This window comes from Podarcis gaigeae (assembly GCF_964106915.1).
Source record: "Podarcis gaigeae genome assembly, chromosome: 9".
NCBI lineage: Eukaryota > Metazoa > Chordata > Lepidosauria > Squamata > Lacertidae > Podarcis > Podarcis gaigeae.
Genome location: NC_139685.1, coordinates 5,582,817 through 5,610,421, shown reverse-complemented (window position 1 = coordinate 5,610,421; position 27,605 = coordinate 5,582,817). Strand labels below are relative to the sequence as shown.

General features: G+C 42.8%; 1 protein-coding gene across 8 annotated transcripts in view; it reads left to right on the top strand.

Moving 5' to 3' along the window:
• The window catches only part of TSPAN9 (tetraspanin 9), a 146,652-nt gene extending 120,798 nt beyond the window's left edge, over positions 1–25,854 (top strand). For 4 of the 8 annotated variants that reach the window (XR_014555148.1, XR_014555150.1, XR_014555152.1 and 1 more), the window contains 7 exons: positions 3,801–3,992; positions 5,246–5,320; positions 6,179–6,280; positions 13,979–14,116; positions 17,053–17,136; positions 18,575–19,851; positions 20,211–25,854. Coding sequence is in view for 1 of the 8 variants with exons in the window: in XM_083698432.1 (XP_083554558.1) it covers positions 3,801–3,992; positions 5,246–5,320; positions 6,179–6,280; positions 13,979–14,116; positions 17,053–17,136; positions 18,575–18,646 (663 nt within the window). In the remaining 7 variants the exon portion in view is untranslated. Of the gene's footprint in view, positions 1–3,800; positions 3,993–5,245; positions 5,321–6,178; positions 6,281–13,978; positions 14,117–17,052; positions 17,137–18,574; positions 19,852–20,201 lie in introns of those variants that run through there. The other 4 variants (XR_014555149.1, XR_014555151.1, XR_014555154.1 and 1 more) reach the window with 2 other exon arrangements.
• Positions 25,855–27,605: the final 1,751 nt, after the last annotated feature.

Below are 27,605 nucleotides of genomic sequence, written 5' to 3'. Positions count from 1 at the left end.
TTTAGATTATCAGTAAATTACTAAACACACACTGCATATTCATTTTGATGGCTTCCTGTGCTGTGGGATTAAAAATAGTGCTTTCCCCCAATCCACAAGTGGCCCTTTAAGCAGATTAATGCCATTTGTAATGGAATATCACAATACAATTTGCACATGGAGAGGTGTTTTCGAACCCTCTGAAGTTTGGGACTTTTGCTTTGAGCCTGAACAAATGCCTGGCCTTCTCATTTAACAACCAGGGCAGGTGGGCTATCAGACAAATTCTCGGGGGGTGATAGAATCATTCTAACTGTGGGGATTCAAGGACAGGTTATACCGGACTCACAGGGAGCCGAACAAAGTGAGGAAGGAATGCCAAGCATTTCGACACAGCGCAGTCCAGCAAGACTGGTGGCAACAGGACTGCTCTAACAAGGTAAGAAGAGCCCTGCTGAAGCAAAGTCAAGGGCTCCCTGCTTCGGTCAGGCGTGGAGCGTGGGAAGGCAGTGGCTACGTGGGCCAGAGGTATACAGTCATGGACAGGCTGGAAGTCTGGTACTACACCCGGTCAACAGGAACAGAGGTCAAGAGGCAGGAAGCATTGCCATGGATGGGCTGATGGTCTCATGTCAGACTGAAAATGATGCCTTATGAGGAACGGCTAAGGGCATGTTTAGCCTGGAGAAGAGGAGGTTAAGGGGTGATATGATAGCCATGTTCAAATATATAAAAGGATGTCACATAGAGGAGGGAGAAAGGTTGTTTTCTGCTGCTCCAGAGAAGCGGACACGGAGCAATGGATCCAAATTACAAGAAAGAAGATTCCACCTAAACATTAGGAAGAACTTCCTAACAGTAAGAGCTGTTCGACAGTGGAATTTGCTGCCAAGGAGTGTGGTGGAGTCTCCTTCTTTGGAGGTCTTTAAGCAGAGGCTTGACAACCATATGTCAGGAGTGCTCTGATGGTGTTTCCTGCTTGGCAGGGGGTTGGACTCAATGGCCCTTGTTTTCTCTTCCAACTCTATGATTCTATGAAGAAGAGACACAAGGCACAAGGAGAGAGAGGTCCGTCCACTGGACCTTCCCAGAAAGATGGGGCTTTATAGGGCCTGGGGATCTTCACTGGTTTGGGGGGTCAGGTGACAGCATTTGGACCAGCATGGCAGCCTCTATATGTCCTTGCCATGTATAATCAGCCCAGAGCACTGGTGTCGCAGGAGGTGAGATGCTGAAGATGCTGAAAGCCCTGTTTCAAGAGACAACTTGCTGTAGCATCCCATTTCTAACAGTACCATATTTTTCGCCCTATAGGACGCACTTTTCCCCCTCCAGAAATGAAGGGGAAATGTGTGTGCGTCCTATGGGGCGAATGCAGGCTTTCGCTGAAGCTTGGAGAACGAGGGGGGTCCAGGCTTCAGGAAGCTATCTGCTAGCCGTGGGAGACCCAGCTCTCCCAGGGCTAGCGGAGACCTTGCCGGCAATCAGAAGCTTGGGGCGCACTGAGCTCCGCACGCCCCAAGCTTCGGGATTAGCGCAGCGCTCCGCTAGCCGTGGGAGAGCCGTGCGAAGTCACGCGGCTATCCCAAGGCTAGCGGAGACTTTGCCAGCACCCAGAAGCTTGGGGCGCGCTGAGCTCCGCACGCCCCAAGCTTCGGGATAAGCGCAGAGCACCTGGGGGGAAAATAATTTTTTCCCCTTTATTTCCCCCCAAAAAAACTAGGTGCGTCCTATGGGCCGAAAAATACGGTATATTAATATTGACATTAGCATTAGCCTCAGAGTGACTTACACTTATAAAATCATCCATGGTACAAAATTTAAAATAATCAAATAGATAAAGGTGCTCCTAATGTAATAACATAAAAAGGGCAAATCCTACTCCGTCCTGCTAAAAGCTGAACACCCAACACACACTTGGGTATCATTATACTATGTGATATCATATTTCATTATAATATCTAGTACAGTAGTCAGGCAGATCACTCCAGGATGTTGATAATGTTTCAACGGCTTTTGCTGTTAATTTTAAATATTTTTAAATACTTTAATTGCTTTTAACTTTTTTATTGATAATTTCAGTATTTCTTGTTAATTGCTTAGAGGTTTTACCAAAGTCAAGCTAAACATAAATTTTGTTAAATAAATAAAATGAGGGCATGAAGGCAAGAGTCCTTCTCAGTTGTTGGCCTACAACAGGAGGGGAAAATATGTGGCCCTTTATTATCTAACGCCACTCTGATCATCCCTAACCATTGCCCATTCGTGTGTGTGTGTGTGTGTGTGTGTGTGTGTGTGTGTGTATAAACAAACAAATTATCAATCAATATAACCATTTACATTTCCCTCCCCCCTTTCCCCCCCTCCCCTCTCTCTCCCCCCTGCCCCCCTGGACTTCCCTCAGCTCCCGTCTCTGGTTTCTTTGCACATATTGGATGCGCAGCGTAAATTAGTAATGCAGAGTTGTAAAATTGTACATATCATTGTCTTATCTATCATATATTCAACTAATAAATTGGTGTATGTTTATTCAAAACCTGCCAAGGAGTCCAAATCATTTTGTTGTCTTTTTAGATAATTTGTAAAAAGTTCCCATTCTTCCTTGAAGTCACAATTGTCCTTGTCAGGCAGTTTATATGTGAACTTGGCCAATTACGCATAGCTCATCAGTTTTTCTTGCCACTGCTCTTTTGTTGGGATTTCTTCATTCTTCAACCATTGGCCATTTTAGCTGGGGCGAATGGGACTCCACCACACAGAGTGCCACATCTTCCCCATCCCTCATCTATAGCATCTGATATTCAAATGAATGTTTAAACTGAGCATAATTCTGGTTAATAATCAGGGATAGATTTGTCATTTGAGAATTTGTGTAGCTTTCTTTTAAACCCAACAAACCGAGTGACCATCACTACATATTGTGGCCAGGAGCTCAAGTTTATACTGTGCTGTGTGCAGAAGTCATTTCTTTTGTCTGTCCTGAACCTCCTTCAATCAATTTCATTGGGTACCCCAAATTCTATTATTCAAAACTTTGCGGTTTCCTACCCGTTTCCTTCTTCTTTGTCAAGGCAGCACTCCTCCTTCTGGAGTGATTTCCCCCACTCATCTTGCTGACACTTTATCTCTATTACTCTATAAATTAGTGTTCGATGATGGTCTGTGCTTGGTGTTCAATAATATGCATTTTTTTTTTAGTCTGATGGAAAAGAATGGGGGAGGGGGTTCTTGAAAAAAAGTTGTTTTCATGTGTTCAAAATCCTTATCCTTAATAGAACTTACAGGAGAAAACCTGAAAAGGTGGTCAGTAGACCAGTAAGTTCTTAAATCAAAACCCCTAAAATCAAAGACAGACTCACATCTAAACAGCTTTAATTGCAGCTGCTGTCTAGGAGATTCAACATACAGTGGTACCTCGCAAGACAAAAGCCTCGTAATATGAAAAACTCGCAAAACGAAAGAGTTTTTCGTTTTTTGAGTTGCTTCACAAGACGGATTTCCCTATGGGCTTGCTTCGCAAGACGAAAACGTCTTGCAAGTTTGTTTCCTTTGTCTTGCGAGTTTGTTTCCTTTTTCTTAAAACCGTGCATTCAGGGGGTACAGTTGCGACTTGACTTCGAGGAGCAACTCATAGCACGCGGTGTGGTAGCCTTTTTTGAGGTTTTTGAAGACTTTTCCAAAGTCTGTGCTTCGCAAGACGAAAAAATTGCAAGACGAAAAAACTCGCGGAACGAATTAATTTCGTCTTGCAAGGCACCACTGTATACCTTTTTGGGCTGGCTTTTTAAAAAATGCATCTTTGTTTTTGTCTTTCTTTTCAGTTATGTGGCTGCGGTCTCTTGGGTGTGGGAATATGGCTGTCCGTGTCACAAGGAAACTTTGCCACCTTTTCTCCCAGCTTCCCTTCACTGTCGGCAGCAAACCTGGTCATTGCCATTGGTACTATCATCATGGTGACTGGCTTCCTAGGCTGCTTGGGTGCTATCAAGGAAAACAAGTGCCTCCTCCTAAGCGTAAGTTAGCAAGTGAGATAAACCACGAGTCGGGGGCTGGACTAGGGCTGGGCGATATCAGCTTTTCAACATTGAGGTTTGGCAATACAATGCGATGCTGAAAAAACAAGGTGCATTGGCCTCTGCCTGTGAGGCACCGGCTGAAACTGCCCCAGCTCTCACCTCGGGAGTTGAGGCGGTTTCACCCAGGCGCTCATGGGCTGGGACAACGCAGCTTGTTCCCCCTCCCCAGCTGAGACAGCCCCAGGGCTCTCCCCGCTCACATCCGGGCGGCAGGAGCATCAGGGCTCCTTAAACTTCTAAGCTGGGGCAAAGGCACCTGCACACTCCTCGGTCGAGCAGGTTAAAGACACAGAGGGAGTAACAAGCTGTATCAGCACCCCCCCAATACAGCTTGTTTCTCCCTCTGCATTGTATGAGGAGCCAACCGCGATGTCGGGCTCACTCAGTGGTATATCGCTGGTGAAACCACCGCCGCTCCTGAGTCACACCTGCTGGAGGAAGGAACTCTTGACACACCCTCCAACAGACGCTGCTAGCAGAGCGACTCCGGAGCAGTGGCAGTTTCACCAGCGATATACCACTGAGTGAGCCCTTCATTTCGGTCTACTCCTCAAACCGGTTCTGGGCAATATATCGATATATCACCCAGGCCTAGTCTGGACACAACCGTCAAGTAAACCATGGCTTAGCTCGGCAGCAGCAGGAGGTATAAAATGGCCAATCTTCTCTCCAGGAATCTGCATGTTGCCATTCATTTGATTTTGAATTGATTTTAGAATGCTGTGTTACTTTTATTGTTGTTAGCCGCTCTGAGCCCGGCTTCGGCTGGGGAGGACGGGATATAAATAAGATTATGATGATGATGATGATGATGATGATGATGATGTTTGCACTAAGTCAGGATCATGCCCTGTAGAAAAGGTGAATGAACTTTGGAATGGTTCGTGCATCAATGCAAGCAAATGTACCGTACATTCACAATACACAAGGTTTTTGTTTTTTGTGTAATACACACTTTCCCAATAAAATTAAAACAAAAAAGTTCACAAGGTGGTCTGAGAATAACCTTAAGAATTTCCACTTAATAATTTCAAAGAAAATTAAGAAAATGGTGATACATTTCAATGTTACTTTAATTGCAATATTTAATTATGTTACTAAGTATGTTACTATTTCCCACACTGCCATTTACATAAGGTATATTAAAGCTTCAAGTGATTGTAACATTCTTCCTCCTTTTGCTTCCCCAGTTTTTTATTGTTTTGCTGATCATTCTCCTGGCTGAGCTGATACTACTCATTTTGTTCTTCGTTTATATGGACAAGGTAGGCATTCAGAGAGCTCTGTTATCTCAGAAGACAAGCTACTTTCTTATGAATATTCCTCCTCCAGCTCCCTCCCCAGATAACTGGCATTAAAATAGACATATCAAAGAAGGTCCTGCAGAAAGGTGACAATCAGCACATTAGAGAACTGCTGCAAGAACCAGGCAGAAGGGAAATTTAGAAGTCTGGCTGGCACCGTGAGCACGCCCCTGACTGTTTGGCTCCTGTGGAAGCCACAATGCTTTGAGGAGCACAAAAGAGATGGAAACTACACCAGGCAACAACAACAACCTCCTCCTCCTCCTCCTCCTCCTCCTCTTCTTCTTCAGTTTAACTTGTCCAGGGCAACCCAAAGTGACTTACAGCCAAAACAAATAACAAAAACCGCCACCCAGAGGATAAAGCAATACATTAAAAGCATTTTTAAAAATCCTGGCCACTTCTAAAAGGCCACAGATAAAGGATAAAGGAAGGTTTTCGCATGATGCCTAAAGATATGTAGTGAAGGTGCCAGGCAAATCTCCCTGGGGAGAGCATTCCACAAACTGGGAGCCACTGCAGAAAAGGCCCGTTCTTCTGTTGCCACCTTCTGGACTTCTCGTGGAGGAGGCACATGAAAAAGGGCCTTTTTCATACCTTGGAGGATATTTTAACGTGTCTTTTAATCTGGAATTGTCACCATGCGGTAGGTATTTTATTTCTGCAAATGGCTTTCAGTCTCAGCTTGAAAACTCTGATATGATGGGAAGAGAGTCTGTTGTTTTCCCACACATATACATTCCTAATCAGATCATACCAAAAGGTTACACTATTTATGTAATGACTGTGACCTTGTTGGTGTTTGTTTATACAAAATAGGTTAATGAAAATGCGAAGCAGGATTTGAAAGAAGGGCTCAAGCTGTACAACACGGAAAATAATGTTGGGCTGAAGAATGCTTGGAATATCATTCAGGCAGAGGTAATGACATGAACATTTTATTTATTTTTTGCAAATGGCCCCCTAACGCTGCCCTGTTAATACATCTCATGGGACAGTCCTATTGTCTGAGGGGACATGATGTGATTGCCTTGCTGAAGTTAAGCAGTTTTGGGTCTGGTGAATTTAAGCTGGGAGACCTGGGAACTCCATGTTTGCTGCTTTGAGTTCCATGCTGCAGAAAAAGGTAAAATGTAAATGTACTCGGAGGTCTCAGCCTTTCTAAGATGCAGATAAGTCACAATTTATAATGAATTGCTGTATGGTAGTTTGTGCATTGGCTCATGTTGTTTATAACATTATCAAACATCCCCAAAGCAGAAAACTTTATATATATATATATATATATATATATATATATATATATATATATATATGCAGGTTTTGGTGTCCTCGGGTGTCTTCCCGTGTAAAAGTTGGGGTGTCTAGGCGACGTTTCGACGAGGTCTCACTCGTCATCTTCAGGCTGGTGCTTTCGGCTTCTTGTTACTGGAACAGAGCGGGATCTCAATGTTTGAGTTCCTATAAATACTGTAGAGGGGGTGTGGTGTCTAGCCTCCAATGTTCTGGGCAGAGAGGAAGTTCCCAGGCTAGTGTGCCTTTTCTTCTTTTGTTCCTTAATTACTTGAGAGATACCTTGAGTGATTTCTTGAGTGATATCCTGAGTACCACTTAGGTGGGTCATTAGGTGTGGATTAGTTGCTAAAGTCTTTGTGTCTTGACCTCTTGAACTTTGTGAAGAGTTTTCCTGAGAAGATGGCTGATACACATGAAAGAAACAGGACACGAAATTAATTTTGCAGATTCCAAATTGCTCTTTAACACGGAACATCACCACAAGAGAATAATCATGGAAGCCATCGAGATAGAGAAACACCCTCACAACATGAACAAGCGTGACGACACATCCCGCTTGCCAGACATCTGGAAATTAGCCCTCTCCACAAAAACTGACACCAGATCCAGAGGCACACAGAACGCCAACACCAATCAACCACACCAGACCCAAACCCAGACCCTCTCCACAGATGAATTACTGACACCATCCAGTAGCCAATCCATGGTGGCACCTCCGGATGCTGCACCCCCCTGCAATCCCTACACAGATCTGGCTGACACAAGCCACAAAACCACAGCTCGCCCCTATACACGAAGCCAAGCCAAAGCACAACTAAGTGCAATACAGCCATCTTCTCAGGAAAACTCTTCACAAAGTTCAAGAGGTCAAGACACAAAGACTTTAGCAACTAATCCACACCTAATGACCCACCTAAGTGGTACTCAGGATATCACTCAAGAAATCACTCAAGGTATCTCTCAAGTAATTAAGGAACAAAAGAAGAAAAGGCACACTAGCCTGGGAACTTCCTCTCTGCCCAGAACATTGGAGGCTAGACACCACACCCCCTCTACAGTATTTATAGGAACTCAAACATTGAGATCCCGCTCTGTTCCAGTAACAAGAAGCCGAAAGCACCAGCCTGAAGATGACGAGTGAGACCTCGTCGAAACGTCGCCTAGACACCCCAACTTTTACACGGGAAGACACCCGAGGACACCAAAACCTGCATTCCTGTACCCGTGAAAATCTACGAAAGCAAATATCTTACCTCTACGGGGAGGAAACCTTCCAGCTGACAAGAACCTACGAGAAACTAGAAGTCCGAAGAGCCACCATCTTATGTGATCTCTTGTTCCTACGCAACTGCCGAGACAACAAATTAATTCCCACATGCTTCCAACTTAAATTCCATTCTAAAACCCCAGCCACCGAAAGGATCCTGAAACGAACTGAACTATCCCTAATCAGAAACGAACTACACAAGAAAAGATACCTACTAGACCAAACCAACAAAGATCTACTCACTCTTCACCTCAAACTCTGTAACAAAATCCACCCTGCACTCTGGGACAAATGCAAACAACTAGCCGTCTGGAGAGCTGAAACGGAGACCTCACATAAGACAGACACACACACCAACAAACTCCACAAACTAGAGAAACGCCAGAAGCCCGGCCACCCTCCACAGCAACCCATGAAACAAACAGTACATAACATATCAGACAGGATCCTCACCACAACTGAAACCAAAGTACTCTCCAAAGGTTTCAACTTTGCAGTCGCCCCGAGACGCATCCCCACGGAAAACATCATATGCGGAGTCGAAGCTAGCCTAACCAAATTCAACCCAGATGAAGCCAATAAAATCAGACTTGAAGTCACCAACATCCTCTGCTCCAGCAAACCACCCAGAAGCAATTTACACAAAGAAGAACAGAAAGCACTCACCAACCTGAGGAAAGACAACAACATAATCATTCTCCCAGCAGACAAAGGTAATGCCACAGTGGTGATGAACACATCGGACTACCAAGCAAAACTATCAAAGCTACTCCAAGATCCTGCCTACAAACCTATAAAAACAGATCCCACCACCTATCTGGAAAAAACCACCAAATCCAAAATAAAAGCCTCTCCTATCAGTGAAGAAATCCAGCTAAGAATCATCCCCAGAGAAAAATCATCCAGATGCCCCAAACTCTACGGCCTCCCCAAGATACACAAAGAAGGAACACCACTCAGACCAATAGTCAGCTCCATAGGCTCACCTCTACAAAATCTCGCTAAATTTCTCGCCAAGCAACTTCAGCCCTATGCAGAATCCATCTCTTCACACGTACCAAACTCCTTCCAGTTCATAGAAACAATAAAGAAGCAAAACCTACATCCTAATGACCTACTTGTGAGCTTCGATGTTGTATCTCTCTTCACACAAGTGCCCATTAATGAAGCCTTGACAGCTATTCAAAACAAATACAATCCCCCCGAATACATCTTGGACCTGACCAACCACTGCCTAACCAACACGTACTTCATCCACAATGGACAAAGATACAAACAGATAGAAGGAGCACCTATGGGATCACCCCTCTCACCGGTCATCGCAAACCTGTACATGGAACACTTTGAAACCAATGCTTTAGACAAGTCAGAACACAAACCCAAACTTTGGCTCAGATATGTTGACGACACCTTTGTAATTTGGCCACACGGGAAGGAAAAACTGGATAGCTTCCTCACACATCTCAACAACTTACACCCCAAAATACAATTCACTATGGAAATAGAAGCCAACAACCAACTTCCCTTCCTTGACGTCCTAATCTACAAAAAACCTGATGGCTCCCTAGGACACACTATCTACCAGAAAAAAACACACACCAACCGCTACTTACATGCACAATCACACCACCACCCTGCACAAATAAACTCCGTAGCCAAGACTCTCATCTCCAGAACCAAACGCCTGGCTGACAAAGACCACTTGACAACTGAGTTACAGAATCTCTCAAATGTGTTAATTGCCAATGGATACCAGCAAAACAGGATTACGAAGCTAATCCAAAAGGAAACACCCCCCAAAAACCAAGACACAGAAGAAAACAATGGCATGGCCCTCCTTCCTTATATCAAGGGCACTACAGATAAAATTAGCAAAATCCTCCATAAACACAATATCAAAACAGCCTTTTGCACCAACCAAAAAATAGCCAATATCCTCAGAAACCCCAAGGATAAAATCCAGTTGGAAAACCAAGGGATCTATGAAATACCCTGCAAAGTCTGCCCAGCCACGTACATTGGACAAACAAACAGACGAATAAATGCACGTATCGCAGAACACAAGAATGCCGTCAAAAAAGAAGAAAAAACTTCCTCTCTTTTCCAACACATGAAAGAAACAGGACACGAAATTAATTTTGCAGATTCCAAATTGCTCTTTAACACGGAACATCACCACAAGAGAATAATCATGGAAGCCATCGAGATAGAGAAACACCCTCACAACATGAACAAGCGTGACGACACATCCCGCTTGCCAGACATCTGGAAATTAGCCCTCTCCACAAAAACTGACACCAGATCCAGAGGCACACAGAACGCCAACACCAATCAACCATACCAGACCCAAACCCAGACCCTCTCCACAGATGAATTACTGACACCATCCAGTAGCCAATCCATGGTGGCACCTCCGGATGCTGCACCCCCCTGCAATCCCTACACAGATCTGGCTGACACAAGCCACAAAACCACAGCTCGCCCCTATACACGAAGCCAAGCCAAAGCACAACTAAGTGCAATACAGCCATCTTCTCAGGAAAACTCTTCACAAAGTTCAAGAGGTCAAGACACAAAGACTTTAGCAACTAATCCACACCTAATGACCCACCTAAGTGGTACTCAGGATATCACTCAAGAAATCACTCAAGGTATCTCTCAAGTAATTAAGGAACAAAAGAAGAAAAGGCACACTAGCCTGGGAACTTCCTCTCTGCCCAGAACATTGGAGGCTAGACACCACACCCCCTCTACAGTATTTATAGGAACTCAAACATTGAGATCCCGCTCTGTTCCAGTAACAAGAAGCCGAAAGCACCAGCCTGAAGATGACGAGTGAGACCTCGTCGAAACGTCGCATATATATATATATATATATGCAGGTTTTGGTGTCCTCGGGTGTCTTCCCGTGTAAAAGTTGGGGTGTCTAGGCGACGTTTCGACGAGGTCTCACTCGTCATCTTCAGGCTGGTGCTTTCGGCTTCTTGTTACTGGAACAGAGCGGGATCTCAATGTTTGAGTTCCTATAAATACTGTAGAGGGGGTGTGGTGTCTAGCCTCCAATGTTCTGGGCAGAGAGGAAGTTCCCAGGCTAGTGTGCCTTTTCTTCTTTTGTTCCTTAATTACTTGAGAGATACCTTGAGTGATTTCTTGAGTGATATCCTGAGTACCACTTAGGTGGGTCATTAGGTGTGGATTAGTTGCTAAAGTCTTTGTGTCTTGACCTCTTGAACTTTGTGAAGAGTTTTCATGAGAAGATGGCTGTATTGCACTTAGTTGTGCTTTGGCTTGGCTTCGTGTATAGGGGCGAGCTGTGGTTTTGTGGCTTGTGTCAGCCAGATCTGTGTAGGGATTGCAGGGGGGTGCAGCATCCGGAGGTGCCACCATGGACTGGCTACTGGATGGTGTCAGTAATTCATCTGTGGAGAGGGTCACATGAAAGAAACTGGACACGAAATTAATTTTGCAGATTCCAAATTGCTCTTTAACACGGAACATCACCACAAGAGAATAATCATGGAAGCCATCGAGATAGAGAAACACCCTCACAACATGAACAAGCGTGACGACACATCCCGCTTGCCAGACATCTGGAAATTAGCCCTCCCCACAAAAACTGACACCAGATCCAGAGGCACACAGAACGCCAACACCAATCAACCACACCAGACCCAAACCCAGACCCTCTCCACAGATGAATTACTGACACCATCCAGTAGCCAGTCCATGGTGGCACCTCCGGATGCTGCACCCCCCTGCAATCCCTACGCAGATCTGGCTGACACAAGCCACAAAACCACAGCTCGCCCCTATACACGAAGCCAAGCCAAAGCACAACTAAGTGCAATACAGCCATCTTCTCAGGAAAACTCTTCACAAAGTTCAAGAGGTCAAGACACAAAGACTTTAGCAACTAATCCACACCTAATGACCCACCTAAGTGGTACTCAGGATATCACTCAAGAAATCACTCAAGGTATCTCTCAAGTAATTAAGGAACAAAAGAAGAAAAGGCACACTAGCCTGGGAACTTCCTCTCTGCCCAGAACATTGGAGGCTAGACACCACACCCCCTCTACAGTATTTATAGGAACTCAAACATTGAGATCCCGCTCTGTTCCAGTAACAAGAAGCCGAAAGCACCAGCCTGAAGATGACGAGTGAGACCTCGTCGAAACGTCGCCTAGACACCCCAACTTTTACACGGGAAGACACCCGAGGACACCAAAACCTGCATATATATATATATATATATATATATATATATATATATATATATTGTTTTTCATATAATACAAGAACAACATATTTCCAGTTACAGATAGGTAGCCGTGTTGGTCTGCCATAGTCCAAACAAAATAAAAAAAATCCAGTAGCACCTTAAAGACCAACTAAGTTAGTTCTTGGTATGAGCTTTCGTGTGCGTGCACACTTCTTCAGATACACTGAAACAGAAGTCACCAGACCCTTCTATATAGTGAGAAGGTGAGGAGGGGTACTACTCAATAGGGTGGTGGGATTGGGTGATTGGCAGATAGCTGTGATGAGCCTGTTGACGACTCTTAACGACTGCAATAGGTCTTACAGGAAAAAGAACAACATATAACTGCAATGACTTGTCCAGTTCTTACAGTCTTAAGCAGTTTCAAGCTGTACGTTTATTTATGTATTATAAGTTCAGGTATCTTCTCCACAGAGATTATTGTGTTGAGGGTGGAATAAAAGTATATTCTGCCCCATTTATAAAGGAAAAGAAAGGAAGATAAGTTTGACCCAAAGTATCTATCTTTGAAGTGGCGAGTAAGGCATTCCAAATAGTATTTAAGCAGATTTCAAACGGGATTTCTATGGATTGTTTCCAATATTGGACTATTGTTAATCAGGGTGCTGATAACAGAAAAAAATACGAAATCCTTGCATATAATTTTACTGTTTAAATTTGAGTCTAACCATAACAAGGAGGGAGCCAAATAGGGGGGGAGGGCTCGCTGCATAATTTTGGAATTAATGTGAAACACCTTTTCCCAAAAGAAGTAAACCAACATGCAAGTCCATCATGGATGAAAATATGAGCCAATATCTCCACAGCCTTTCCAGCACAGGGGAGAGATCCTGGTGTTTATTTTGGCTAGATGTGATGGAGTCCAGTGCCAGCAAAATATAATTTTGAGAGAAGCCTCCTGCAAATGAGCATAGATTGTTCGTAGGGATGGGCTGTGCCAAACTGATTGTCATTTATGATATCCAGTTATGATCCCTAAGTCTTTTTCCGATACTGACCGGAGACCTCCTGTATCGCCTGCGTATTGTTCTAAAAGAATGCTATAAACTGAAGATGCAGCTCCTTTTATGTCATATTTTGATTTGTTACAGAGACTCAAATAACACAAGAGAACCAAGGCCCTTGTATTCCAAATATCTTGCAAATGTGCATAATTAAAGAGATTGAAACTGATTTAACTGGGCATCATCCAACTTTTCTATTAGCTCATGCTCAGATATTGCTTTACTTCTAGAAATAAAGTCACTTATGTGATAGATTCCTCTCTTTTCAAGTTTTTTTTAATTGTCCCTGTTTATCTTCCGGTTGGAATGATGGATGGTCTAATAGTGGAGTCAGTGGTGAGGGTCTGGGGGCCAAAACCAAGTCCTAATCCCTCCACACCGTCAGCACTGCCTTTAAGAATGGGTTTTGTATCTTTCTCCTCTCAGTCCAGGCAGTTTCAGGAAAAGAAGTGTCCTTTCTGACTGTGAGGAGAGGAGCCCCTCACTCTACTCATGGAATGACGTTTTGTCCCCTAATCAAGGGGATCAGAGATTGACATGTTCAATAAGTGAACAGTTGACAATAAACAGGTGGAATGAGCTGAAAATGGTGACAAATAAGGTTTGGGGTTTAAAATATACAGTGGTGATTTTTCAAGAGGCTAATTCTTTGCAGTTATCACTCAGACTTGCACTTGCTAGTGTCCAAGGTAACACAGCCTTTTCAAAACTCCTAAAATGTTCTTTCAGTTCCAGGCTGCATTATGTCTCATCTTGTCCTTGTCTCCTAGATGCACTGCTGTGGGGTTACTGATTACAAAGACTGGTACCTTGTACTGGGTGAGAACACTGTCCCTGACAGATGTTGCATAGAAAATTCTGAAGACTGTGGCCGGAATTCCACTAATATGAATTTAGTGTGGAAAACGGTAATTTTAGCTTACATAATAATCTGATTTTTTTCTTTAGTTTAACTTAATTTCTTTCCTTGTGGAAAGGGTATCCTTGCATGAACACCATTCGAGCGCAGGTATTAGGTACAGAGATATTTCAATTTAAGAGACTATTTTACAACCATTGTTCGGTCACCACTGTGACCTAGGACATGTGCTGAAGGTAAGCAATGCAAAAATATTGCACAAAGTAAGCAGGGTCTGTGACTTCCAAGGGCTCCATCCTTTCAGGCCCCTCTGGGATATAATACAATAATAGTTTTTTTAAAAATCCCTAAAAGTAAAAATGCAAGTCAAGTAGATTCCCATCTGGTATGGTTAAACAAATCAGATAAACTGAAATTGATTTTTCTGCATATTTTGTTGTCAGTTAACCCTTCTGCTTTTCTATTATTGGTGCAAATTTCCTGGTCTGTTTTATTTATTTGAGTGCTTGAAACATTTTCCCCAGAGTGGCTTCCAAATGTGAGATTGTAAGTCTTGCCCTCAGGCTTGCAACCTAAAAGACATGACTCACAAGGAGAAGGGAGGGAGGCAAAATTGAACACCGATGGAATTTGGGGGAAGGCTCCATATAAATTAAGAGGAAGGGCCCAAAGTTGCTTCACAGTCCCACCTTCTCCCTCACACCTCCGGGAGCCCCGTCAGTGGCAGAGAATGGTTTCTTTATACTGCCGAGTAGACCAATACTTGTGTTTAAAAGTCTTCAGAAACATAGGAAAACAAAAAATTGCAGGGTGTACAGTGGGAATAAAAAATGAATTGTGCACTGATGGTACAATCACTGAAAAAATACCCTTTATACACAGCTGCAAATTCAGGCATACTCTCTGCAAGCAACAAAATGGCCTCCGTCTGCCTTCTTGTCCTCTTCCCTAGTTTCTTCTATTCAGCCAACAGATCAAATGTATATCACTGACTGAGCTTATAGTTTCTCAGCGAGAGGAAAATGTCCAGTAAGCACTCCTACTTTATCCCTGAGTGAGTTATTTCATTTGAAGCATTTGGCTCTTGAGCCAGAACCGGTTGTCACGGTGTTTTCCTACTTTTTTTTACCTGGTGTAAGATTGGGGGGCAGGTGTGTCCCTTGGGGTAAGAGAAGCAGGACATGGTAGCGGTGGAGATAGCGGAGGCTGCTCAAAGCGCGAGTGAAATAGGCTGCTGCTCGACTTGTACCTCCTTACGAGTAACAGAAAAGCTCAAGCTCCCCTGGGGCAGCTGTTTTGCCGCTCTCACAACGTTTTGGTGCGCCTGTTGCCACAGCCAAGGTCTGAAGAGCTATAAGGGACAGCTAGGTCGAGCCAAAGGAAATTATTCTGCCTTTGACTTTCCCCCTCCCCTCCCTGCAAGATGCATAGATGCTAGGAAGAGTCTGTTTGAAAAGCAATGGTGTGCAATGGCTATGTTTGCAAATGTGCCTGTTTGCTGTGCCTGTTCATATGTGCAACTACAATTTCCAAACGCTGTGTATGTGGTTCATGTCAACATAAGCTTACAGAGCATATATGGCAGAAGCATGAGTGCATGTGCCTTCCGACAAGTGTGTGGATGTGTGGACATGTACCTCCTGATGTTCTGTGGTTGAGGTGGATGAAGAGATAGAGAAGTGAAAAGAAAGCTGAAAGAGAGGGATGACAAGTTTCTGCCTCTGTCCATCCATTAGATCAGTGTTTCCCAACCTTGTGCCTCCAGCTGTTTTTGGACTACAATTCCCAGCATCCCTTGCCACTGGTCTTGCTAGTCAGGGATGATGGGAGTTGTAGTTCAAAAACAGCTGGAGGCACAAGGTTGGGAAACACTGCATTAGATCACAGGCCCCCATTTATACTGATTATTCTTGCCATTGTGCCTTGTCAGACTGATATAATGGTCAGCATATCAGACATGGAACTGGGAGACCAAAGCTCAGTGGGTCACCTCTCAACATCTCACAGAGTTATTCTGAGAATAACATGGTCAGGGGGACAGTCCCACTAAAAATAATATTATCATATTCTTTTCTAACGTTCCAAACTGACAGCAAGTGGCAATGTAGAAAAGAGGCACGCAGGTTTTGGCACAAGGCAGCCAGAGTTGCTTTCTAAATAAAACACCTTGAGGCATTCTGCCATGGCCTTAGAATCTGCTTTTTCAACATATAAAACAAACATTGGTGGTATCTTTAACTCGCTCATTTTTTTAAATGAACAAAACCCATTTGGTCAACATGAATGTGTTTTAATTTATTCATATTTAATTTGAGAAGCCAAAACAGGCTTCATCACGGACTACATGGAACTGGCTGAGATGACCGGCAGAATCCGAGACCTGGGAGAGGAGAGGGTGGAAGAAGATTGGAAGAAATTTAAGACTTATTTACAAAAATATTGTAAATTGTATGAATCTTAAGAAGGATGCTAGAGTATAAACAACTTGGCACCATTGAGCTCAAGGAAGTGAATTATGAAGATAAGATAAATTTAAGAAATGATAAAAATTTTGGAATATATTGGTTATGTCTAAACTTTTTAAGATTTGAATAAAAGGATAGCCAAAACTAGAGATATAACATTGGAAAATTAATTATGAAGATTAAAAATAAGGGGATAAATTTGCTGAATAAAATTATAACCAGGAATGCAGGAGCGGGAGATGTGAGGGAGTCCAAAGAAGTGAAAAGATCTATGTTAAAAGATGTGATATTGTATTGTTTTATTGGCATTGTGATTTAAACAAAAAATTGTTAATAAAAATATTTTATAAAACAAAAACAAAACAGGCTTCATCACGACTGAGCAGAACAAATAATATATATGAAGCTTTCAGGTTTTGTTTTTGATACAACTTGAACTTCCCGTCATTTTGGGATGCTTCTATCAAAATGATTGTTTTTATTGATATATTTTCAAATCATTTTTCACTTCCCCTTTCAGGGCTGCTATGAAAAAGTCAAGATGTGGTTTGATGATAATAAGCATATACTCGGGACAGTTGGGATGTGTATCCTCATAATGCAGGTAGGTAGCTCAAAGGATCCTTGTTTGGGCCTCATTTTTGCTATGGTCCATGGAATAATGCAGTAAATGTGACAACAGAATGTCTAGCGTATCCCCAGTTGGTGTTTATGTTCTGAGCCTGTGACAGAGGTGGTTGAGGAAAACAAAACAAAATCATCAAAGACTACACCCCTCTAACTTGGACTTTTGAGCAGGTGTTTCTGCCCCCCCCCCCCAGTAACAGTGGGGAAGAGGGGCTGCTTGGCTTATCAGCACCAGCCACAAGCCTTCAACATCCTTCCCCAGCCTAGCACACTGGACTGGAGCAAGACCAGTGCCCCCCACCTTTTCACAGCCCTTAAACTCAAGAGAGATGGCTGTGTCCTCGCAGACCAGGCAGCCACCAGCCATGGGACTGGTGCAGAGAGGGGAGCCAAGAAGTAGCAGACAAGGCCCGAGAAGGCAGGCAGCACTCATTTCCTCTCCTTTTTCTTCTCTCACTGTTGGGGGAAGAAAGCTTGACAAGCCTTCTCAAGGCAGCCATTAAAATGTGCCTCAGGAGGCTCAGGAGAGAATCCAGGGATATGAGATGTAATTATGTTTCTTCTGCAACCACGTCATCTGTCTCATTCCTACTCCTGGACCAGATGCTGCAGCAAGAAGTCCTGAGCCTGGTCCCTTTCTGCTCCCTATTCCAGCAAGTACTGATTGATTGATTGATTGATTGATTGATTTAAAATATATGGCAGCTGTGAAAAAGGCAAATTCCATTAGGAAAAGGATCATAAATATAGGTGCCAATAAAATAAATATATACAGGGCAACCACATTTGGATTCCTTTGGTCACCACTTCTCAAAAATGATATTATAGAGCTGAAAGAGGTGCAGAAAAGAACAACCAGAATGAGCAGGACATTTTAAAAGTTTTTCACCTCACTGCAAACATACTAGAGGACCATCCCTACTGGCCAACTCCAACCCCCAGCTTCTAACTCATCTACCAGTTGCATGTTAAACATTACTTTGGAAACATCCTATGTGTTTTCCTTGTGGCTGGAAATTTACCTTGAGCCAGAGGTCCCGATTATGCAGAAGAACCCAGTGTGCTTACAGTCCTCTCTTTCTAAAGCTGCACAGGAAACACGTGAGGAACGGAGCTCTCTTCAGATGCGTGAAGTGGGGAAATATTCTGGGGAAATTTATCAAAAACACTTTGAGCTTTCTTTGAAGTGTTTCAATTTGAGAAAATGGTCTAAAATTGCTTTCAGTTTGCTTTGAATTTCACTTGCCTCAGACGAGTCACAATTCTCTGTACAGCCAACCCGTCATGATAGTCTTACAATAGCCTTATGGGATTATTGTAAAGATTGCTGAGATTTGTGTGGTGTGCTAGTCCGAACCATTAAAAAGTGCCATTCAAATTCAAATTCTTGAATTATTCCCTCTGTTCTCTTTCAGATACTTGGCATGGCTTTTTCCATGACTCTCTTTCAGCAGATTCACAGGACTGGTAAAAAATACGATGCCTAAGAAACACTACATTGTTAGCTGCATCAGGACTTCTCTCTTGGCACTGCGGGTGCAGGAGGAAGAAAAACAACGCTGAAAAAGAAAATCAAGCTATACCTGCTTGGGGCCTCCATCCTACCATCCATCACGTGACTAAGCACAATGTATTACTGGACTTCCTTTTTGTTTCTGTTCATTTACCATTTTTGCCAAAGAAGAAAGGAAATTTACTGAGAGCAAATCAGCTTTCTGCACTACTTTGTAGAGTTTATACTGCTCTCTAACATTATTTAAGGAACAACCTTTACACTGCTATCTGTATTAGACCATTGAGGATAACCCGACTGGTGTGTGTTTAACTTCTAGGAAAAAACCGTTTCAATCTCATGGGTCACAAGCAGCTTTTGCCGAACATAATACTGGGAGACTTGAAAAAGCCACGCAAATGGAGATCCTGTGAATTTGAGCTGCTTGGGGTGTAGGGTTTTTGTTTTTGAAGGGGAATATCTTATTATTATCTTACTGTGTATACTAGAATTTAGTACCCTGGTTTATACATTTTTACCGTTTCTCTCCTTTTTCTTATGCTTTTTTTTTCCAGAGTTCTACTGTGCAGTCTTTGATGGATGCCATTTTTAGTGTTTGCAATTTATATCCAGAAAGAAAGGTGCATCTGGAGCTAAATGACTCACAGCCATTGTGTTACTCTCAGCTCAGCCCTGATGTCATGATGGGGCCTGGGTCACATATCACTTTTTAAGATACATGCCTAAGATTTTTTAAACGTACATCTGATGTGAGAATGAAGCAAAGCACGTTTGTGAGAGAGTCAGAACTGGCTGTGATCCCTTCAGGCCAATACTTTTGATAATTCTGTTAGTATGCATTTAAAAATACCACACCAGGGTTTTCATCTGTGAGACAGAAAGGAAATATGACCTATGATTCTCCATAACAAGAAATATCAGATCTTAAAAGAGCAACTCCCAAACTTTGTGTGAAGGTAACTGCTACTATACCACAATATGTAAAGGTTCCTATGAGCTCCAGTTACCTAACCAGAGGCAGCCCACTTTACTTCTGAATGATTCCCTAGTTTTGCTTTTCCTCCTTTCATTCAGACACCATATGGGGCACAGTTGCTGCAAGGCATGTGGCTAGATTATTTGCTCACTCCCAGTCACAGAGAAAACAGCAGAATTACCTGCTGGTTAAGAGAGATGCAGGTGGCGCTGTGGGTTAAAGCCTCAGCGCCTAGGACTTGCCGATCGAAAGGTTGGCGGTTCGAATCCCTGCGGCGGGGTGCGCTCCCGCTGCTCGGTCCCAGCGCCTGCCAACCTAGCAGTTCGAAAGCACCTCCGGGTGCAAGTAGATAAATAGGGACCGCTTACCAGCGGGAAGGTAAACGGCGTTTCCGTGTGCGGCTCTGGCTCGCCAGATGCAGCTTTGTCACGCTGGCCACGTGACCCGGAAGTGTCTCCGGACAGCGCTGGCCCCTGGCCTCTTGAGTGAGATGGGCGCACAACCCCAGAGTCTGTCAAGACTGGCCCGTACAGGCAGGGGTACCCTAAGAGAGATGCGGAAGGGGCTCCTCTGAAGGGGGTGAATTTTAACACATTCAGGCTTTTTGTGGTTTAAGAATGAACTTTTTCCAGAAAAACTGTGCTTCCGCTATCAGAGTTTGGGGAATTGTGTATTATTAAACCAGTACATGTTTAATGCAGATTGTCAGCCCTCCCTCTCCATCCTTCTAAGCCCTGGAGTCCTGTGAGTTGACAGGTGAGCGCTGAGGTCCAGCCTAGGTTATTTTTTTACAAAACCTTCAGCAAGGCCTGGAAAATCTCAAGCATAAAAACCGAACCTATGCATTGTTCTGAATCCTAATGCACCTTGTGTGTGTAGTAGTAAATGTTGACAGGCTCATCATTACAGTCCCCAGGCATACTTCCAGGGATAATTGAAAAACGCAGACAGTGTTTTGGTCCATTTTACCCAAGTTATATGTTTCCAGACAGTGAACTGCATTGCATCGGTTCAACTGGTAAAATATACTGAGCTTTAACAGTCAGCTGATATGCAACCTTTTAATTAGAAATGTAGACAATCTTGCAGATCAGTGCTGTTGTGAAGTAGAAACTGATCAAAAGAAATGAAAGAAATATCTAAGCTCTACCATTTTTCTCATTCTCCAATTCTTTCAATTCAGAGCTGTCATAAGCTTACTTGAAATCCTCGTGCTCACCACGCAGATGACATCCTTGGCAAGTCGTGGAGATTCTAAAAGAGTGATGAATTGTGGAAAATGAAAATTTACATTGCCCCTGCTATTTAAAAGCCCTCTTACGTTGGGTAGCATAATATATTTTTTATTTCTATTAATAACAGTTCCTCTCGTAGATCTGAAACATTCACACAGGAGTTTTTGCTTCACATTTTACAACTTAGAAATGGACCTCCTTGTTAAAAATAAACTGTGGGATGGCCCTTTACAAAATGCCTGCCTTATCAAGCTAATCAAGCAATAAAGATTTTCCAGGACTGTGCCATTTGGGCAGCGGATGGGGAGGAGATGGCATGCTCAAATAATCCCTCTTCTAAAATAACCAAAACTAATCATTCATACACAGAATATCAGAAATGAAGCCTTTGTCTTGATATATAGACTGTCCAGACAAATACACAATCCCCTGCCTGCTGCCCAAAGTCATGGAAATTATTTGCCGCTTAACTGTATATATGGGTCCTAAAGAGATCTGCATGAGAACACTGGTGCACAAATTTGAAATCCCAAGCTGGGCTGTTCATTCTAATTCCATGAGTTTTGTGAAGCTTGAAATAAGGATAGCACCATCTTGCCCTTCAAGGATCGTAATTGTTAGTTTTTCTGAGAAACAGTTTCATAATATTTGCAATTATTCCAAACTTTGCATTTCAACAAAGGAGATGAAGGGGGTGAGAAGCAAGTAGAGTGTGAGGCAGATCCAAATAGAAATGACTGCAAGGGGATGAATTTGGTGTTTTGCTCAATATTTTTACTAGGGATAGCTTTTGTTGATTTCAAATGTGTATGTGTGTCTTTGCACACAAGACGGCTGCTCTGCCTTCCATTTTCAAAGGTTGTTCAGAATTGCATCGCACATTGCACACTTTTTTGTCAACATTCCTGCATGTCCTTGAACATACACCTCTGTCACTGTTTCTTGCAGTAATGCCCTCTCTTTGATCTCAGTTTCACAAGGGGATTTCTGTTTATTTTGCTGCTCCATAAAAAGAAGATGTGAATGGAAAAGAAAGCTGAACCACTTTGGTCGACTTGCTTATAGTGTTGCTTCAGTTAGGTGTTGTCCTTTCAACTGTGCTTATTGGCCCCAAAGTAGCTGTGTAGCTACCTTATTTCTGACATTTGCCAGAACTGACAACATTCTCTTATACTCACCCAGTCCAGAAGTGGATTGGAGTAACCATCAGAGGGTACAGCTACAGGGTACAAGAACACTCACCATGAAAGCAATCACCACTCATATCAGGGGGTATGTATGGAGTATGCAAGGGTATGTATGTACTCATACCAGGGGGTATGTATGAAGCATATGCAGTCACATACTTGCTTCCTTTCTGGCTTGGTTACTGCAATCCAGGTTGGGGAACCTCCAGGCCAGTCTTGGCCCAACAATGCTCTTTCCTCCAAAGCATGCACTCCTGTCAATCACCTGGCATCACTTGTGATGTCAACTGATGGGCAGGAGGGCACGGTTCAAGTCTGGCAGGACATAATGCAGCAGGATGTAACCTTCACTCATCAGCTGATGAGTGGGGGTTAAATTACGCTCCGTTTAGTTACAGGTACCTCCCAGGGGAAGGGAGAAATAAAGGCCTTCCCAAACTCTGTGGCTGGATTGGTGCTTCTCTGGTGAGCCCCAGCCACAGGGCTGGCAAAGTGCTAATTTCTGCTCTCCATGTGGGGGGAGATAACAGAAGGAAGCCTATGTTAAAAAGAACCTGCTGGGAATAGGTGTGCACAGCGAAACTGAGCAACATTAAAACCATTCAATGCTCCTTGCGCACAGCCAGGGAGAAGCTCTTAAGTGCAGGCTTTGAGAAGCTTGTATCATCCACACATTCCAAAGCACTGTCAGGTGCTTGGAAACACCATGCAAGGGATTTTGAAAAGTGAGTGAGCCAACCTGCCTGTCAATCATGAAATGTAATATTAACATCATGTGATTGAAAGGTAGGCTGCCCAATCTGTCGAACTTTCCTTGAGCAGCCAAGCCTGATAATGAGCTGACCCATGGAATCAAAAAGGTCCCCACTCTTCAAATTCTAATAGTTTGGCACAGACTTACAGGTTGCTTACCAAGGAAGTAAAGGGAGTGTCCTGCTGTCTCCTCCTGCAATGAGTGCTTTTGGCTTCTGTTCTGTCCACACTTGCTCCTCCCCACTCCTTTTTTGCTTTCTCATTTCTGCTGTCTCTGCCCCTTAATGAGGCTCTTAACATGTACAGTTGTGCTGGGTGTACAGCAGCCTCAGAATGGTAGGCATTTATAGTGCATTTACATACTGTCAGGACTTACTGGTTCTCAGATAAAGGTGTAAGTCCTTGCAGTGATGCCTTGCTCTACTAGCCATATTGGGAAATATTTTTTCATTCATATTTACTTTTTAAGACCTTGAGATATTCAGATGAGGTTGCAAGAAGATGGCTTACTTTTAAATTGGGGAAAATGGGACCACGTGTATTAAGAGTTATGTCTGATTTGTTCTGAGTTGGGATTTATGAATGGACAGGTCCCCAAAGTTGTGTATGTGTGAATGAGTGCTTTAAAAAATTGTTTCCGTTATTAAATATTACGCCACATCTCTACCTCTTTCTCATTTTTACCATAGATTTTCCCGCATTCAGTTAAGTTAAACTATTCCCACTCTCTCCCAAATCTCACATTCTTATGTCATTTAAGCAGGCATTAGAATAAAAAGAAAGAAAACAAAACAAGGTGAAAAATCCAGCTTTTATCTCTGCAGCCCCAAGGAGTACATCACTCCTCCATGTCAATTGCTGAGGCTTGACTTCAGAGATGTATATCAGCATGTCACTTACCAGTGGCTCAATTACGTGTTGCCATTGGCTGGTGGGGGGGACTAAATTGACACTTGTCTGCAGGACAAATGCTTCAAGTCTAAGACAAATGCTTCGTAGTGTAAGATTAAACCGATGTCATCTTACAACTCTCTTCCTGTATCCAAGATAGAACTAGATCTGCCAAGGAACATGAAGCTTCTGCTAAAAAGGGCAAGTCCCCCTTCTTTCTCATTCACAACATAGCCATGGAGCTGTAGAGCACAACCATGCTTGCTGTTCCATCACATTCCATGTATGATACAAAGGTCGGAAGTGGGGAGTCTGCTCTCCACACCTCTGCCCTCCACGTGATTTAGATAGCTGCACAATGAGGGTCCCTGAAGGGAGGTCCCACTCTTCCCTCACGACATGATTCTGATCACCTGAGAGATTCAGCTCTGTTACAATGCTCTGCTATAACGCATTTTCCTTCTCCCATTCCAAATCACTGGCTTTGTCTGTATGGGATGGAATGTGCAATGTGATCACAGTGTGATATGTTTCATTACTAAACTGTACAGGGGTCACTTGAGTTCTGTGATGGAAGTAAGGGGATATAAATAAATGTAAGAAGATAAATAAAGAGATGTTGCTGGGGCAGAAGGGAGAACTTAGTTTTACTGGGTTGGGCAGAAAGTTCCGTGTTCTTCATTCTAGCTCATTCTGTCTTCATGTGCTTTAAGTTCATCTGCATTTATCCCCTAATATGGCATTCATACTCGTGAGTTTGTGAATACCTTTCTCTAGAATGTTAGAGGAATTAATTAACACAACTGTTATCCTTGAACCAGCTCTTGCTACCTCACAGAAAAGCAAGCAGCAATATGAATTGAAAATCCTTTCAAAGTTGCACAGTGGTATCTGTTGAATGTTAATCTCTGGTGATTTTTTTTTCAGGGTTTCAATTTAAAAAAAGATAAAATTGTTAACTATAAGGCAGAAAAAGCCTAATTCACTGATAACCAACAGCAGCTCCACATGTTGTGCATTGGTAGACTTAGGCTTCTTCCAGCCAATATGTAAACGTGTTAACAACAGATATCTATACTTAAACACCTGTCTCTGTATATCTGAATTGTGAAGCACCTCTATACCCTGTTCCTAATGGATAATCAGATTATCTGATTGCAATCCCTGGATTATGTCTTGGTCTCTGACGGTGCACTAGGACACCCTGCTAATTTTCACTGAGGTGGCTAAAGCTGTATCAGAGCTGTTCCATTTCAGGCAGCATATGGCTCACACAGTCCCACCATATATAGAAATTAGGTGCCAGGGAAAAGGATTCTAGACTATCCTTCTCCCTGACATGCTAATGTTTTCCATGTAGGAAGAAACCATGAATGCAGAGTGGTATAGCCCAGATACTACTTTACCTCCTCACTAACAACAAGGCCTAGGATCAGGTAGCTGGCCATTTTGCCTTCTTTTAAACCTTATTTTTTGTAGAGTGCTCACTTACATTTTATGAATGCATAGCACATAGATATTTCCTGTAGTCTTTTAAGCATTATCCAGACCATGCTACCGAGAATGAAACAAACCATGGATAGCTATGGAAAGCTGGTGTTGGGCACTCTGGGGCCTTGGGCTCACCGGAGTCCCCTGTGCTCATGCCCTGGGGGAGGAAAAAGATGACTCAATTGGCATGTGGGAGGTGTATGTGAGTCCCCCATTGCAGGGAGTGATGCCAATGGGGGGCCAGAACAAAAGGAAAACAGCTCCACTTAGCATGGGAGTGGGTGGAATTGTACCCCACATAGGGCAGGGCAGATTGCTGCATAGACAACACAAAAGCAATACTGTTCTTAAGTTAAGAAAACCAGATATTTCAAGGGAAATCATTGGATTATACTCTTAATGAATACTAATTGTCCTGCAACTGTTTGGCAAAAGGGATGCTGACTGACTTTATTTTAAAACTATGTTTTTGGTGGGTGGGTATGCATCTGGGGGGTGGGTATGCATTTCCTCAAAAAGAAAACAAATGTTGCTTTAATTATTTAACTACACACTTTTAGCATGTTTTTAAATAAAATTTCATATTGAGCAAAAACATTTTAAGCATATACAACTGTTGATTTGCATTTATATTAAAGGTTGAAGCAAAGCTTCTTGTTTTGTTCATTTTTAATAACCATGTACAGAGTTTTATATGTGTTTTTCTTTGCCTTTTATACATATATAAATTTGTGACACTCCTCAGCTACTGCAAAAAGTTTGTGGTTCTGGCTGTGGCCTGTGTGTGGCTAACAGGAAGCAGTTATGTATCTGGCATAAGGACTTGACCTGTGGTTGGTCTAACTTGGGCCACACATACCCAAAAGGGCTGGGCATCACTATTTGTGCATTTTTGCCTTTCTGATACATGTATCATATTCTTATGGTGAAGGAACAGAGCTACTAAAAGCTACTGCTTTTAGAGGTCTATGCATATGAATGTGTCTAATTCTACTGCGAATGCTTTTGAGTACACTTGAACACAATGACAACTATGGACAGCCGGGGTGGTTGGCATTTATTTATCTATTTCATAAAATGTATCTGCCACTTGACTGCGGGGCGGGGGGGGGACGGGACCAAAAGAGTTTACAAAAAGATTTTTTAATTTTTTTATAAAGAAAGTTACAGCCATAGTTTAAACCATACCGAATGTTCAGGCAATAGAATAGACTAAAACAAATCATAACTCATAAAAACTTCCTAAACACCTGAATAGGCTTGTCTAAATAGCAGTGTGTTTAGCAGGCACTGAAAAGAATACAGGAAAAGTGCCAGCCTGACCTCAATAGACAGGGAGTTCCAAAGTGTTGGTGCTGCCACATAAAAAGATCTAGTCATTACAGATACTGTGGGTATTCTGATGATTGAAGCAGTCGAATGGGCATCAGGAAACCTATGAGAAGGTGGGACTTTGGAGAGCCTCAAAAAGCTATTGGAATCCCAGTATTCCAGCAGGGGCCCACATGAGAAGCAAACAAAGACAATTTTCAAAATAGATTCTTTGAAAAACAAATGTTTTCAAACTTTTAAATGCAGGACCATAAAGGCCCTTGCAACCTTTCAGAATATCTAAGTATTCAGTGTAAGCAGAAAGAAAGAAAGAAAGAAAGAAAGAAAGAAAGAAAGAAAGAAAGAAAGAAAGAAAGTTATTATTTATACCCTTTCCAGCAAGTATAAAAACATAATAAAACATCAAACATTAAAAAAAACTTCCTGATACAAGGCTGCCTTCAGATGTCTTCTAAAAGTTGTGCTGTTCTTTATCTCCTTGACATCTGATTGGTGGGAGTTCCACAGGAAGGGCGCCACTACCGAGAAGGCCCTCTGCCTGGTTCGTAATTCAATTAAAAACTGAACATGAAATGATGGGAAATTTGGCTCTTTCTGTGTGTCCTTGTGCTTTTTTGAAGTTGATATGTTACTCTTTAAGCTACAGCAATGGTCCAAAACCTACCATACCATGAGTCCAAGGAAAGTATCTTCTAATGCGAGCCTTTAGTGCACTATTTCTAGGTGTGCTGTTACTAAAACAAACAAATACTGAGTCTTTGAACGTGACATCTTCGTTAGTACCTTCAAATAAGTTTGATATGGCTAAGACTGGCAACATAAAAGGCTGGTCTGTGATATGAAGCCAATGCTATTCTAGGCGGCATCAACAGAAGTCTAGGGTCCAGGTCAAGGGAAGTAATAGTTCCACTCTATTCTGCCCTGGTCAGACCCCACCTGGAGTACTGCATCCAGTTTTGGGTGCCACAATTTAAAAAGGATGTTGACAAGCTGGAAGGTGTGCAGAGGAGAGTCTAGAAGCAAAGCCTGATGAGGAATGGTTGAAGGAGTTGGGTATGTATGAAGATT